Genomic DNA, 15448 nt, shown 5'->3' on the forward strand with positions numbered 1-15448 from the left:
TTGCTGTGTTCTAATAAAACTGTATTTACAGAGACATGAGGTGGGTCCCTATTCTATAACCGTACTAATTCTTCTCGTAGATAGTCCATTAATTCCTTGTGTCTTCTCGGTAGGCAGTAAGAATCTACAGATAGCTATAATCAAATTCCCTATTTCTAGCTCTAATTTATTTCCTTGCCTAATATTCTTGGCTGAGACTTCTGGTGCAATATTAGATATTTAAAACTGACAGTGAATGAATGGCTTATCTTTCATTCGGGAGTTCAGAGAGATGTCTTATGTTAAAGAGGTATCCAGTCATTGTATTAAGTGATCTAAGCCAGGAATGGGTGTCTTTTTAGATCAAGTGATTTTTATCTCCCCAGGATCTATTAATGAAGTTAATATAAATTGTAGAATTTAACTATCCTTCCATTCTTAATATAACCCCACTTGGTCAGAAGGTTATTTTATGATGCCATTGGATTTGTTTGCTAAGTGCTATTTAGCTGTTAAGTATTGATTATCTAATCATCCATGAGGTTCATCCATAGTTGTTCATATAAACTTCAAATTTAATGTCACTGTTTATTTGATTATAAAACGTGGATGCTAGAACAGTGTTATTTACATTGGAACAACATATTCCTTTAGATATATGGTAGAATTCCACTGTGCCTGATGCTTTTTTAGGGAGTTAGCCCTTTGATAACTTCTATGGAAATTGTTTATTTTATTTTAGTATTTTTTAATGCCTACAACACCTGGTATTCCTAAGTGGTCTCCCATCCAAGTACTAACCAGGCCCGACCCTGCTTAGCTTCTGAGATCAGACGAGATTGGGCACAGTCAGGGTAGCAAGGCCATAGACAACATTTCATTTTATTTTATTTTTTAACACCTACAGCACCTTGTGTTCCTAGGTGGTCTATGGAAACTGTTCAGATTTTATTCCTCATCTAGGATTAGGACTAATAAAGTCCATTTTAAAACTAAATTATCCATTTCATCTAGACTTAAGCACATCCATAGAAGTGTTCAAAATAGTCTTTAGTCCATCTCATTCTCTGCATGTGTTTCTCCTATTTTTCTTGGTTAGATTAGCTTGTGGTCTTTTATTATTATTTAAGAACTGGCTTTTCATTTTCTTTACTATAAAATAATTATGTAACTATCCTTCTATATACTTGAAGCCTTCCCCCATACTGGCCTTTCTACTGGAAGGGCTAGCATTGGAAATAAATTTATTTAGCTATTTATATCCTCACAGCCTTAATAGCTATAACTGCATTTTAAAAACCTATTTAAGTATAGGTAATTTCATAAGTATATTGTTTGATCTTTGGCTAATAATGATAGCCATGTAACTGCCACCCCATCATGATATGGTTGCTGCACCCTATTTTAGTCAGTTTCCCAACCTCCTCCCTAATCAACTACTGTTCTGATTTCTGTTAATACCAATTACTTTCGCTTGTTCTATAAGTAGAACTGTATAGTATGTACTGTATCCGGTTTCTTTAACGCAGTTTGAATTAATTTTTAAAGGCAAACCTACTTGGTTGCGTAAAACATTCTCCATAGTAAATTCAGGCCCTCTAGAGGGAGGAATTGGTACTGCCTGCTGAAAGAATGACCCTGTGATGGTCACAAGATTCCAGGCTGGGAATGATCTCTCGGTATATTGAAAATAACATTTCACTGTCTTCAGATTTCCAATGTTGTTGAAGTCAGTTTTGGCTTATTATTGCTTAAAGGTAACTTATTGCTTTTTTTGGGGGGGGCTACTTTTGAGATGTTTATCTTTTTTGTAGCTTCACTGTGATATGTATTTCTTTATTCTGATTTGCATTTGTGGGTCTTGCATCCATGCTTTGTTGTCTGATTATTTGGCATTGATAAAACATCTTATTCAAACAGTTTCTGCAGCATTTTTCTCTTCATTTAGAACTCCAAAAATATTTATTATGTGTTTTGCATGTGTATATTTTAGATCTTATATCATCTGTCTCTTTCTCTTGTGTCTTCATGGCACACTCTAGAAAGTTTTTTCAGCTTCTTCCAGGTCACTAACTTTCTCTGTACCTGTATCTAATATGTTATGAAACCCTTCCATTGAAGCTTTTCAGTTTTTTGTCACTGGATTTTAACCTCTAGGATGGCTTGTCTTCTTTCAAATCTGTTGTTTCAATTTCTACTCTTCGATCTATTCCTAGTAGCTGGAGTCCAGTAGGTCTTTTTGTTGTCTGCTGGTTTTAGCTCATGCAGTTTGTTCATATGCCTGGATTTTCTGTGTGCTGAACAAAATGACCCTTTGAGAAATGCAAAGACTAAGGTAAGAATTCCAGAGTATTTGTTTCCTTCTGTCTGAGGACTTTGAGTCATTCACAATACAGGATGGCAATATTGTTGAATGCAGTAATCCAGCTTTAGAACTTGAAATTTTCTGTGCATTATGCTAGGAAGCCAGGTTGCAGTCCATGCAAAGATTGGTTTTCTGCTAGTTCACTCTTCTCAGAAGTTCTGAGCTAAAGTGGGAGGTCTAGGCTTAAATCCTTGTCTTCACTGAGCTTCAGTTTCATCACCTTGAATTAAAGCAAATACCTCCTCATCTACATGTGGAAAAAGTGTTGCCCAGACAGGGGAGATAGTTCTTCCGCATTCCACAACTGGTGTATAACCACTATAAAATAGAATCTAGGCTTCTCAAGGCTGGTTTTACCTGAGCTTTCAATTTGCATCTTGTATATAGGGATTTATATCCCCAAACACCCTGCTTACCATGCATGTTAAAAAAAACTCTACCATCCTTATCATACTTGCCATACTAAGAAGGAAGAATCCAAATTAAGAAAGAATACCGAGACACCAGGGGAGGCTGGCGCATGGCACGGGGAAGGAAGGCTGGAGGGCAAGACCGAGCCAGAAGGGATTGTAGATACTAGGAAAAGTAGCATTGGAAGTATCCTGGTCTAAACAGTATAACCACGTGCTGGATCACAAATTAACAGGAGACCATCTTCTTCCTAGTTCATTTCCCATGTTCACTTCCCAGCTTCTACTGTTTGTCTGTCCTTCAGCTCTTATCGGAGAGCTGTTGGCACCAGCTGGGCCGGTTCTAAGACACCACTTCTAGCTGCTATAGAAGGCCCCTGAGTGTGGCTTGAGAGGTAGATGCTTGGAAGCCGAGGAATATTAAAACCCAAGGTATGGGCAATTACACTCAAGAAGAAGGTTGGTATACTCCAATACCAGACAATTTGTGGAACAGCATTATTCGCAATAGACTTTTTCTTTAGAAAAGACAGGTCTTGAAAGAAATCCAACTGCCAGGTGTCTTCATGGCATTGCCACATTTTTCCTTATATTAGGAAACATTTTACAAGGAAACAAGTTACTGGACTTGGTCCCCATTTTCTGCTCCATAAACTTGCCTGGTGAGGTTCTCATTCCAACTATTTTAAACAGGCTCCTTCTTCCAATAGCCTGTTGGCCCACTCTGGCCTCCAACCTCCCTGCCCCATCTTGATCCCTGTTTTCTGTGTACCTAGAGCCTCTGGCAGAGAGCTAGGTGGGCGAGACAGAATAATGGAACCTTTGTAATAGCAAAGACTTCCGGGACAAGAAGTCCAAGAGAGTCCCTAATCTAGCCTGAATTGGAATAACTGCTTAAATTTTGGACTGTGTGATAGTGTAGCTGAAACTACAAAGGTATCATATCTTTTATTAAGGTGACATGGAACAAAGATACTAATTATCAGAGCCCATGGTGATAGCTACTTTCCTGTTCAATGGAGGTCATCTCTACCATCTCGATTCCTCAAGACCAACATGGATGCCACCACCTTTTAGAAAGCAAAATCAAAGGAATCTCACTTGCCCCTTGAACTACTCCTCTATGCTTATCCCAGTGTCTGGAATGACAGTGTGTCCTACTTACCCCTAGGGCTGAGTGCCCACATCTAGGGGTGGCAGTTCAGGCAAGAACAAAGCTTTTGCTTGTGGATCAAAGGATTAGTCCAGGCATAAGAGCTTCTATTTGTTCACTTTCTAAGCTGTGTGTTACCAACACTGGTGAGTTACAGTTGATAAAAGGTAGGCATCCCAAGTCAGAACTTGGTACATCTTTGGTCCTGTGGCTTCATCAGGCTGTTACTCTGTCTTCCAAGGTCAAAGTCCTAGGCCATGGCTAATGTGTTCACTGACTCAGCAACATTCTCATGGATGTGCCTCTCCCACTAGTTACCTATGTGCCAGGCACTGTGCTAAGGATGTAATGATGAAGGCTGACCTAGCCAGGTACTGAACAAGTAAACACATTATGTGTCATTTAGAAGAAGTACAGGTTGCTGTGGGAACATCACGAGCAGATTGAACATAGTTTGGAGAAGTTGGGCAGAGTGTGTAGTACTTTGATGTGCTGGTGCCACAAACCTGTGAAAGAAATAACCAAGATGTGATATATGTTGGTCAGGGGACTATGACTTAGAAGAAGGACTTAGAATATGGAATTTTGTGGAAGATACATGAATTTAGATTTTTAGAAAAAGAAGGATTGGAGTCAGGGATGTGAGGACTGTCTTATGAAGGAGTGGTCCGCAAACTTTTTGGCACCAGAGACTGGTGCTCCTACGAGAATCTAATGCCTGATGGTCTGAGATAGAGCTGAGGAGGTGATGCTAGTGCTGGAGAGTGGCTGCAAATATAGATGAAGCTTCACTCGCTAGCCAGGCGCTTACCTCTTTCTGTGTGGCCTCGTTCCTAACAGGGGGTTGGGGACCTCCATTGTAAAGGATTAATGATAGCTATTGGCTTCAATTTTACTTACATTATAGCTTCTCGTTATCTAATTTTCGTTTCCTTGATTTTTTTTTGAGGCTTTAAAAGACATTTCTTAGATTTTAGCCAGCATTTTGTGTCCCTTTCAGACAGAAGGTTGGTCTGAATAGTCAGGGGTCCTCAAATTATGTATTGTCCTAGGTACGTATTAGAACTGAAAATTCTCAGGCCTCATACCCAGACCTACGGAATCTAAGTCTGGTGATGAGGTCGAGCCATCTCTGCCCTGACAAGCCCTCCAAGTGATTTTTGTGGGCTTTAAAGTTCAGAAAGCATGCATCCAGCTCATGGTTACTAGTGATAGAAGTCTAAGGCAGTTGCCACAGTGAGCGGGTTGAAGGCATTTACAAGAAGTAACGCAAGAAAGGAGGATAGGAGGACTGAGCGTTGACTATCTAGCATAGCTAACTTGGGAAAAACAGGCGAAAAGAAGGGCTGATGTTCTAGAATGGGTTGTCGAAATTTGTAAAAGCCCAGATAGTAAATATATTAGGCCTTGTAGGTTATATAGTTTGTGTCACAACTATTCAATTCTGCCATTGGAGTACAAAAGCAACCATAAATAATACATGTAAACCAAACAAATGTGACTGTGTTCAAATAAAAATTTATTTACAAAAAGAGGTGGCAGGCTGGATTGGGCCCTTGGGCAGTAGTTTACTGCTCCCCTATTCTAGCAGAATGATTTACTCAGTATTCTTTCCCTTCCGTTCCCTTTCCTTTCCAGTATCAGAATCCCCTTTCTTCCTTAGGATCTTAGAAAGCAGGCATTACTCTGGTTGAAGCACAAGGTGGAGAACTTGGAGCCTTTTCCTCACAGTGATCCCTAAGGCTCTGCCTCAGGACACATTTTAATACCAAAAAGCATTGGGGCCATTTAGACATTGCTCTTGAATGAATGGGTAACTATTACTGAACCAATTAGGGCCTATAACCAAGGCATGGAGGTGGGAGGAATCAAAGGCCAGCCTGAGAGCAGGCCTGGATGTGAGGGTCAGGGGGAGTTTCCTCTGCTGCAGTGCAAGTCCCCTTTCTTCTCTGCAGGTTCAAGGCAGCCTGTTGAGGCTAAAACACCCAGATTATGAGCTCCCGATTGGACACCGACTATAAGAGCTGTGGCCAGATAAGCAGCCGGGGCCTCAGAAACCAGAGCACTCACACCCAGCTGCTGAAGATGATGCTGTGCTTGCAGAAGACCATAGAGGACTACGTCGTGCAACTGAAGACCCAGCATCCACAGCAGGGTCTGGCCGCTGGAGGAGCAAAGGCACAGTCAGACCACCAGGGAGCGGGAAGCCATCCTTGTCCATTTAATGTGCCAGGCGGCCAACCTCTTACACTCTGAGGCCACTGGTGGAACGGGGCTCCCTTCCCTGGGCTCTTGTGGTGATGTTGGAGGTGGGCAGCAGGCCCAGTCATCCAGGTGGCCTGACCAGGGAGGTCACCTACTGAGTGATTTGGAAGCTACATTCATCGGCTGCGACCTGTCCAACCGTGGGATTGACATGTTTATCTTATAGCACTCCACCTTCCAGGACTTTGACAACTACCGAGAAACAAATACCACAAGGATAAGAATGCCTTGGTGAGGGTGGGGTGGGGGCATACTCCCAAACCCTAGGATTTAGAGTCCTGTGCCAAGTACTGTGCTCTCTCACTTACCCTTCCTGGCCCCAAAAGTAGGTGCTGTTATCTCCTTATAGATAAGAGAATGGGCGCAGAATAAAGTGTCACGCCAAAAAAAGGTGAAGAGCCGGGTCTGGGTTCCCTTCCTCCTCTCTGCCTACTTTCCTTACATCCGTGCTCTGACCCCCTGGGAGTCACTGTGGTCACAGGCAGAGGTGAACCTACCCACATGGAACTCTGTCTAGTAATGACTGCCTGCAGTCAGCCATTGGGAAATGAACTTCAATAATGTTTCTGGAATCACTAATGGATGCCCACTTTGGGTGGTCTGGGAAAGCGTCTTAAAGGCTCTATGGTGGTGATTGGAGGCTGGGTCCTCCAGGAGGGAGAACAGCATTGTGAAAGCTGTAAGATGGGATATGGCAAGAGGAGGGAACGTGAGCACTGCGATGAGAGGTGTGGATGGGCATAGGCCATTGTGAGGTGTGAGGATGTTTATTCCTTGGTGATAGGGAGCCAATGAAAAGCTTCTGGCAAGGGAAGTTTGCAACAGATCTCCAGCCAGAGGGTGGAGGACCGCATGAGTCATACCTTCGCTTCTGTTTCTAGCTAAGTGATCTGTGGTTGGTGGCCATGTGCTTTTCTGAGTACAAAGCGAGTTAGGTAACCCCAATAATTTGAAAAGCCCTTACAAGGAAGTGGAAATTGCAGAGAAGGGTATGAGGCAGTGACTGTGGTGCTTAAGGATCCAGGCTCTGGGGCCAGGAAGGTAGAGTCGGCCCATCACCAAGGTCACGTGACTAGTAGGTTATTCCACCTTTCTGAGCTTCACCCCCTTTAAAGCAGTGAGCTCTCCATGTGAAATTGTCTAGGGTGAGTACTTCGTGACATGTTTTAAGGAGTCCATCTAGGGGCCAGGCAAGAGGACTGACGTTGGATTCCTTCCACTTCCAGGGCATCGTTAACCTTGGTGTCAGTGAGAACAAGCTCTGCACTGATCTCATGATTGAAAGGGTAAACCAAGTTCCTGGCCATGCTGGGACCACCAGCAGGCTCAGTCCCCCTAGACTGTTCTTCAGCACATGGTAAATATAAGTCTGGGATTTAAGAGTTTGGGGAAGAAAGTGGGGGAAATAGCTTCTAGAATAGCACATCTGTCCTTCCGAATTTGCTGTGTTCAAGGTGTCTCTGGATGGGTTTAGGGTGAGTAGGCTCCCAAGGGAGCCTCGGGCCCAAGTGTAGGGTCAGGGAGGTTCTTAAACACTTTTCAGTAAGTAATCTATTTGTGTAATCTGAGAAGATTGGGATCCCCATTCATTCAGGAGCATGCGGCTTGTGTCCTCATTGTCTTTCTGGGAGGCCCTGTGTTATAGGGCAAATACCCACACGCATCCTAGGAGCAGGGTGAAGACTGATGGGTTTCTCTGGTCTGGTCTGTCTGTCCTTACATTCTATTTGTCAACAGTTAAGTCGGAGTGACATGAACTATATTGAAGATGACCTTTTGCCATATGTCGAAACCAGAGGACTTCCATAGTAAGTAACCTCAAGATCTGTGGTCTCCTGGCCCACAAGCACCTGACCTAATGCAGGGAAGGTCTCAAGATGCTGGATTCTTGGTTGGCTGCCTCCTTGTTTCTTTAGATAACAATTGTAGAAAATACCTAGAGGACATTAGGAGGCAGCCTGGTGTAGTGAAATAGTACTGCCCTATAATTCAAAAGTCCTGAGTTCTCGTTGGAGTTTATTATCTGTTCCTGGGAAGTTGATAGCCATAGTCAGTAATGCTATGCACTGTGACATGACTGGATGCTTTGACCTTTGGATGACAATGAATTCTAGACCTGGGAACCACAAGGTCTCTCTGGATCTGTTCACAGCCTGCAGGAAGAAGTGGCCCAATTCCTGACCTACTACTGAAAGTCACCTATCCAGTTTGATCCAGAAAATATGAGTCTGTCTCCCAGCCTCACTGCCATTCTGGAGGAGGGCTGTTTTCTTGAGGGACTCACTGTGTTTTCTGGACGGTACAGGGAGAACATGTAGAGACCTTCAAGACAAGGACATAGTGAAGGCCAGTAGGTCCCAGCTGATGAGGATCCTGGTGCCCATCCCTCCAGGGGAGGGAGACAAGAGGGCTAGCATTTCTTTCATGGGGATTGGTTTTTGACTCCTGCCTACTATCATATTCTTCAGGTGGTGATTCTAAGTAGCTGCTGGTCTGTCTTCTCTGCACTGGCCATGGTTCTGTGTGATTCAGGTGGTAAGTCAAAGGGCTCTGCTCTCCCTCGGAGAAACAGCAGCACATGGCCACTGGGCTGAAAGGAAGATGAGCATCTTGACTCAAGATCTGTCCCCTATAGCGCTGTGAATCTCTGATATGATAAGAACATCTTCCTGCTATGTACCTAGGACAATACATAATTTGAGGACCCCTGACTATTCAGACCAACCTTCTGTCTGAAAGGGACACAAAATGCTGGCTAAAATCTAAGAAATGTCTTTTAAAGCCTCAAAAAAAAATCAAGGAAACGAAAATTAGATAACGAGAAGCTATAATGTAAGTAAAATTGAAGCCAATAGCTATCATTAATCCTTTACAATGGAGGTCCCCAACCCCCTGTTAGGAACGAGGCCACACAGAAAGAGGTAAGCGCCTGGCTAGCGAGTGAAGCTTCATCTATATTTGCAGCCACTCTCCAGCACTAGCATCACCTCCTCAGCTCTATCTCAGACCATCAGGCATTAGATTCTCATAGGAGCACCAGTCTCTGGTGCCAAAAAGTTCCTGTTTTGTCTAGGAAGGACCTCAAGTCTACTTTTCCCTTTACTCCATCTAGCCCTAAGTATTCATCCTTCAAATATTTCTCCATAATCTTGATTGTACTCTCTTCTCTCCAGTTCGCCTGACCCCAAGAAGACCCATGTGATCTGGGGCCCCAGTTAGGTGAGTCCCGGCTGCTTGTTATTGGGTAGGAAAAGGAGGGGAGCCAGCAACAGCAGGCAGATGAACCAGGTATTCCCTCCCCTAATTCTCATCCCCTAGGATTTTGGGATCTCTGGTTTTCATTTCGGCGCGCTGTACACCCAAAACAAGAAGGTGATCTCTGCCATAAGCACTCTTGGCGTCTTCCACAGCGTCTCTGGCATTGCCCAGTACAAGCTGCGTCAGCTTCTCCATGACAGAGGTACTGTGCGCCACCCAGGTATCTTGGCAGACTCATGACTATGGAGAATTCCTGGGTCTCCTTGGGCTTCTGATGTGCCTTCTGTACACTGACACCCTGTTCACTGTCTTGGGTTTTATGGTGGAGGACGAGAAGTTTGAAGGAAGGCAGGATGCAGCTCAGCTGGTACAGTAGGGTGTAGACAGAAGAGGAAGGTGCTGGTCTAAAACACAGGATGGGCTTTAATTTTGGGCTGCCTGGTAGCTCATGTTCTGCCTGGAAAGGGGATAGGCAATCCTACTGTGACTTAATCAAGATGGGAACTTCAGAAACCTGATTTCCATCTCTGACGCCCTGCTTGCTCACACAAAAATTGTGAAGAAATGCCCTGACTCCTTAAGTGTGACTTGATTTCGTCTTCTAAAGTGGCCAAAGGAGAACTCCAATATGAGCAAGTTGGTGTAGCTACGTCTGTGGCACCCAAATTTACCTGCCCACTTTGATCTCACGTGAATGCTGGCTTCAGAGAGAACTTCTTTTAATGCAATGGCCCAAACTTAGACGAGGCCCCCTTTCTTTAATTCCTTGTAGTAGAGCAGATGCCAGGCTAAAGGATTTAAATTAAGAGCTGGGATATAATGAAATATATGAAAATAACCAGATAAGCTGGTTTAGAAAATAATTTCCTTTCAACTTCAGGTGAGTGAATGAGTAAGTAGGAGAACTCCAACTAGACACTTCCCTACATGAGACCAGGCCCTTTGATATTTGGCAGAAACCAGGCACCCAGCCCCTTGAACACTGGTTCTCAATCTCAGATGCACAAGGGAATTATGTGGGCACCTTAAATACTGATGTGCGAACTTTACCCCAGAGGTTCTGATTTAGACAACCTGGGGCTGCAACTGGCCCTCAAGCATTTCTAGGTTCCTCAGAGTCCACCGTGTAAGGCTGTAAGGCAGGAGGTAACAGGAGCTGTGAGTGCTCGCTACTTGCTCAGTTGACAACAGCAGCGCAACCCAATACAGAGGAGAATCTTCGAGTCTCCGGAGTGCTAACTCAAACAGAACACTCCTACTGGTTTATCGAGAAGCCCGATGTCTTCAACAGTGCTGTAGGTAGATTAGTGTTGGGAATGGATGCCACCAGCTCAAATATAATAGAGTCAGTCTTGGATATAAATAGTTGTCGGGAAGCTCAGATAGGGAACATTTGGTAAGGAACTCTTGGCCGATTTCTGCCACAAAATCTGTGAGAGCATTCTTCCCCCACCCCTCCAGAATGGATTGACAAAGTCTTCCTGCCTACCAATCGTTCCCGGCTGCAGGCAGCTCACAAGTACATCACCAATGAGTTGAAGGCGCTGAAGATCCCTTTTCTCAGTCGTGGCTCTGGTCTTTATATCTGGATGAACCTGAAAAAGGTGAGCTCTAGGGGTGAGGACAGGAGTTCTTGGGCAGACTCTGCTGAGGAGTCTCAGGCTCATCCCTGTCCCTCTGCCTTGCCTAGTACCTCGACCCGTGCACATATGAGCAAGAGGAGCTGCTCCATCGCCGCTTCCTGGACAACAAGCTGATGCTGGGCTCTGGCAAGGCCTTCATGTGTAAGGAGCCTGGCTGGTTCCGCCTCGTCTTTGCAGATAAGCCCTTCCTCCTGAAAATCGGTGAGCAGTGCCAGGTTCCCAATCCTGGCATCTTTCAAAGGTGCCCCATCTACTTCTGTAACCTAATAATTGAGTCTTCCTTATTGGCTTTTAGCAACCTACAGCTACAGCCTGTTTACCATAGAAGGTTTACTCTTTCATATTTTAATTAAGTTCCTTTGCAAACAGTGAGTATAGGCACCTACTGTTGAGCAGGGCATTGGGACTCTAAGCTGATCACAAGTGGCACTTTGCCCTGTGGGGCTTGAAGTCAAGTAGGCGAAAGAGACAGGTAGATGATCATGGAGGTCCCTGTATGTTATCCTGCGGAGATTCTCCTCTGAAGGTTGTGGAGAACATGACATTCATTTAACAATGATCTCTTGCATCTCACCACCTGCTGGACACTGTTGTATCTACTGGGAATAGAGCAGTGATAAAGGAACATTGATGCTACAGAAATAGATTTTGAGCTAATGTGTAGAATAGACTGAGTGAAGGGACACTAGAGGCAATAGAAAACTTGATGATGTCAAGGCCAAAGCCAGGTTACAGGATTTGATATGAGACAGGAAGGGTCTGGCAGGCAGATGCTGTGACAATGAAGCTGAAAAAGAGCCATTGGGGATGAGATTGGTAGACTTGGAAATCTATTTCTAAGAAGGGCAGTCAGAAGTTCAGCATCTCTGACAAGAGGCTCCATGATGGTCTACCGTGACCTGGGAATGTTAGGGGACCACCTGACAACCCACTAATTCTTTCTTTCTCTGTCCCCATTTGGACCCTCTAGCCATGCATCGATTTTCTCAGGTACTAGAGCAGAAACAGGAGCAGACAGAGAAGCAACTGAAGGATGCTCTAAGGGACTAAGCCGTCGGCCTCCCAACCAGCAGCTCCAGATCAACACATGCTCAGGAAGTCCCTGACATAAACCTCTGGTCTATAAGGCTGGGGACTTGGCCTGGTGCTTGGACAGAGAAAACAGTAGGCTTCTCCAGAAATTAGCTCATCTGGCCCAGCCATCACCTTTCTTAAGTTGTGCATCTGTCATTTTCAGAAGCCTTTCCTCTTTTTGTTCTTTGCTAGCCATTGTGTGTGTGTAAAATGCTTTCATGAGGGTCAGAGTGGGAAAGCCTAGAGAAATAAAGCATTCCCTGCATCTCTATTTACATGGGGTTATTCTTATATTCTATTACCTAATAAATTCCATATTCTCTTAAATTCCAGGCCTGTTTTTTTTCTTCTTCATTCTTCGTAATCATGTTGGGGGGAACTATTTAATTTTTTTGTCCTTTTTACTTTTAAATTCTAAAGCAGGTTATATATGAAGAATACTGTGAATGTAAGTTCACTGGATGAATTTGGGAGCTCATGGGACCGGAAAGGTGAAGAAGGGAACCAGAAAGGCTCTTGGGAATCTCTGTAATGGGAGACTGAAGGCAGTTTAGCATACACATATACACACACCTATATACATATCATTGTATATCCTTGGAAAAGACAGCCTAGAACAATGGCGGCCAGTGCCCCCCACTTGTAAGACAGGCAATAACATGAGAGACCCAGGAAGAATCATCTCCTGACAGTGACTGTGACCTTGCCGAATTCACTTATTAGCCTTTATTGTTTTGGAGGGAATTTATTTATACAGTCATGTTACCTATAAATGAAAATTGTTTTTCTTCTTTTTCAGCATTTATCTATTTTTCTATTCTAATTGTATTGCCTGGAATCTCTAGTACAATGTTGAAAAGTGGTGAGAGGAGACATTCTTGTCTTGTTCTCACTCTTAGCAGGATTGAGTTCAATCTCTCACTCAAGCATAATGTTGCTGTATTTTTCATACTGCCCAGTACTAGGTAGCAAAATTTCCTTCAGTTCTAGTTTGCTGAGTGTTTTACCATGAATGGGAGTTCAATTTTGTCAGATGTTTTTACCTGTACCTGGAGAGATATAATTCCTTAAAATTATTAATGTGGTAGGTTACATTGACTTTTTAAATGTTAAGCCAATGTCATGTTCTTGCCATAAACCCCATATAGTTATGATGCATCATCTTTTTATATATTGTTGGATTTTATTTGATATTAAGAATTTGTGTGTGTGTGTGTGTGTTAAAATATACCTAACATGAAACAAACCATCTTAACCATTTTAAGTGTATAGTTCAGTGGCATTAAGTGCATTCACATTGTTGTGCAGCCGTCACCACCATCCATCCCCATGACGCTTTTCATCTTGTAAAATTAAAAATCTATACCTATTAACCAATAATGCCCCATTATCTCCTTCCCTTTGCCCCTGGCAATCACCCGCTACTTTATGTTTCTGTGGTTTTCATTACTCTAAGCACTGCATATACGGAATCATTACAGTTTTTGTCTTTTTGTGACTGGCTTATTTCACTCAGCATAATGTCTTCAAGGTTCATTGGTGATGCAGACTATGTCAGAATTTCCTTCCTTTTTGCGGCTGAATAATTTGTTGTATGTATATACAACATTTTGCTTCTCCATTCATCTGTTGAGGGATACACGTTGCTTCCATGTTTTAGCTATTGTAAATAATGTTGCTATGAACATGGCGTACAAATATGTCTTTGAGATCCTGCTTTCAATTATGTTGGGAATAACCTAGAAGGGAAATGGCTGGGGTATATGGTAATTCTATTTTTAATTTTTGGAGAACCCTCCATACTTCTTTCCACAGCAGCTGTATCATTTTACATTACCACCAACAGTGCTCAAAGCTTCCACTTTCTCCACATTCCTGTAAACACTTGTTTTCTGTTTTTTGGATAACAGCCATCTTATGATCGTTAGTTACATGGCTTATTATTTTCCCATTTTACTTTTAACCATTTGTATTTTTATTTAACATGTGTTTTGCAAACACCATATACTTGTATCTTGGTGTTTTATCCAGTCTGATTTTTTAATTGGTCCTTAGTCATTCTATTTCATGTAATTATTAATATGGTCGAATTTAAGTAAACTATTAGCTATTTTCTATTTGTGTCATTTTTTTCTTGCCTTCTTTCAGATTAATCAAGCATTACTTAGTATCCCATTTTATTGTCTTTTTTTGTTTGTTTTTTTTTGTACCTTTCGATTTTTAAAAACATTGTTTGCTCTAGGAATTGTGTGTGTGTATAGTATATCTACATGGACACAGACACACACACACACACACACACACACACACACACACACACAATTTCCAACGCCTGAAGTGAGAAATCCACAGTCCTTATCATAGTTTATTTATAAAGATTCATGACCTGACCCCTGCTTGTATCTCCAGTCTTTCTCCTAAACCTGGCAAGTTCCAGAGGTGTTGGATTTGTACTGTTCATTAATGTTCTACACTGACTCTAACCTTCAAGGCCCTATCGAAATATTCCAATTGCTCTAACATCCCATTGTCCAACTAGCTAACTAGAACTTATCGTTCAGAAGTTAACCATCACTTCCTAAGTGTTCTGCATGAATGGATGCATGTGTAGTCCACATGTTTGTGGGGTGGGGTTAAATCTTCCTGCTGTATGCTTCCATGGCACTCAGCAATTCCTTTCTTAACAGTTATCACATTTGTATGTCTGCCTTCCAGTCAACCGTGCAGGCCCACTGTTCGATTTGCTCATAGCTGTATCCCAGCACTTTGTAGAGATCTGGCACAATACAGGCGTCAATAAGACTACTTACCTGAATTATTTAGAATTCTATGACTTAAATGAACAAAATGCTGAGGACAGCAAAAGTCATGAGAGTTGCTCGAGGTCACAATGTTAGTAAGTGGCAAGGCAGAAGTGAAGACCGTTGACTGGTCAGAAGACAGTCAAGTTTCCCCAGCCATACTTTTTTTGGAGGAAACCTGCGGCTGTCCTTTCAGGAGGCAAGACTTCTACTTAAGGCTCTGCGCATGCCTGAGCCCCGGATAGTCTAGCTCACTGCCAGAGCCCCAGAATGTGTAGGGTCCGTGTCAGAATGAATTCAACAAGTGTTCTGTAGATCGAAGAAGGGAGAAATTACAAACGCCGGGGGAAAAACTCCCATAGGGGAAGGATGTTGTAAGGACACCCTCGCTTTAATATGTTCAAAAGCCACAACCGGGCATACATTTTCCAAGAAACCTCAGTGGCTCTAGCGGCCTCAACGTTGGGGAATTAAGGACTAGGGATTAGGGCGCCCCCACT

The 15448-nt window shown here is 43.1% G+C and overlaps 1 protein-coding gene and 1 pseudogene across 1 annotated transcript; one reads left to right on the forward strand and one right to left on the reverse strand.

Moving 5' to 3' along the window:
- Nucleotides 1-731: 731 nt before the first annotated feature.
- LOC118603440 lies at nucleotides 732-850 on the reverse strand (annotated as a pseudogene).
- Nucleotides 851-7367: 6517 nt separating this feature from the next.
- On the forward strand, nucleotides 7368-12123 carry ACCSL (1-aminocyclopropane-1-carboxylate synthase homolog (inactive) like). The gene is given in 10 exon segments (XM_036221604.1): nucleotides 7368-7458; nucleotides 7910-7980; nucleotides 8325-8394; nucleotides 8641-8707; nucleotides 8808-8811; nucleotides 9346-9391; nucleotides 9491-9632; nucleotides 10892-11034; nucleotides 11121-11274; nucleotides 12044-12123. Coding segments are annotated over 10 exon segments (789 nt in total). The 5' UTR covers nucleotides 7368-7446.
- Nucleotides 12124-15448: the final 3325 nt, after the last annotated feature.

This window comes from Rousettus aegyptiacus, unplaced genomic scaffold, assembly GCF_014176215.1.
Source record: "Rousettus aegyptiacus isolate mRouAeg1 unplaced genomic scaffold, mRouAeg1.p scaffold_m13_p_5, whole genome shotgun sequence".
Taxonomy (NCBI): domain Eukaryota; kingdom Metazoa; phylum Chordata; class Mammalia; order Chiroptera; family Pteropodidae; genus Rousettus; species Rousettus aegyptiacus.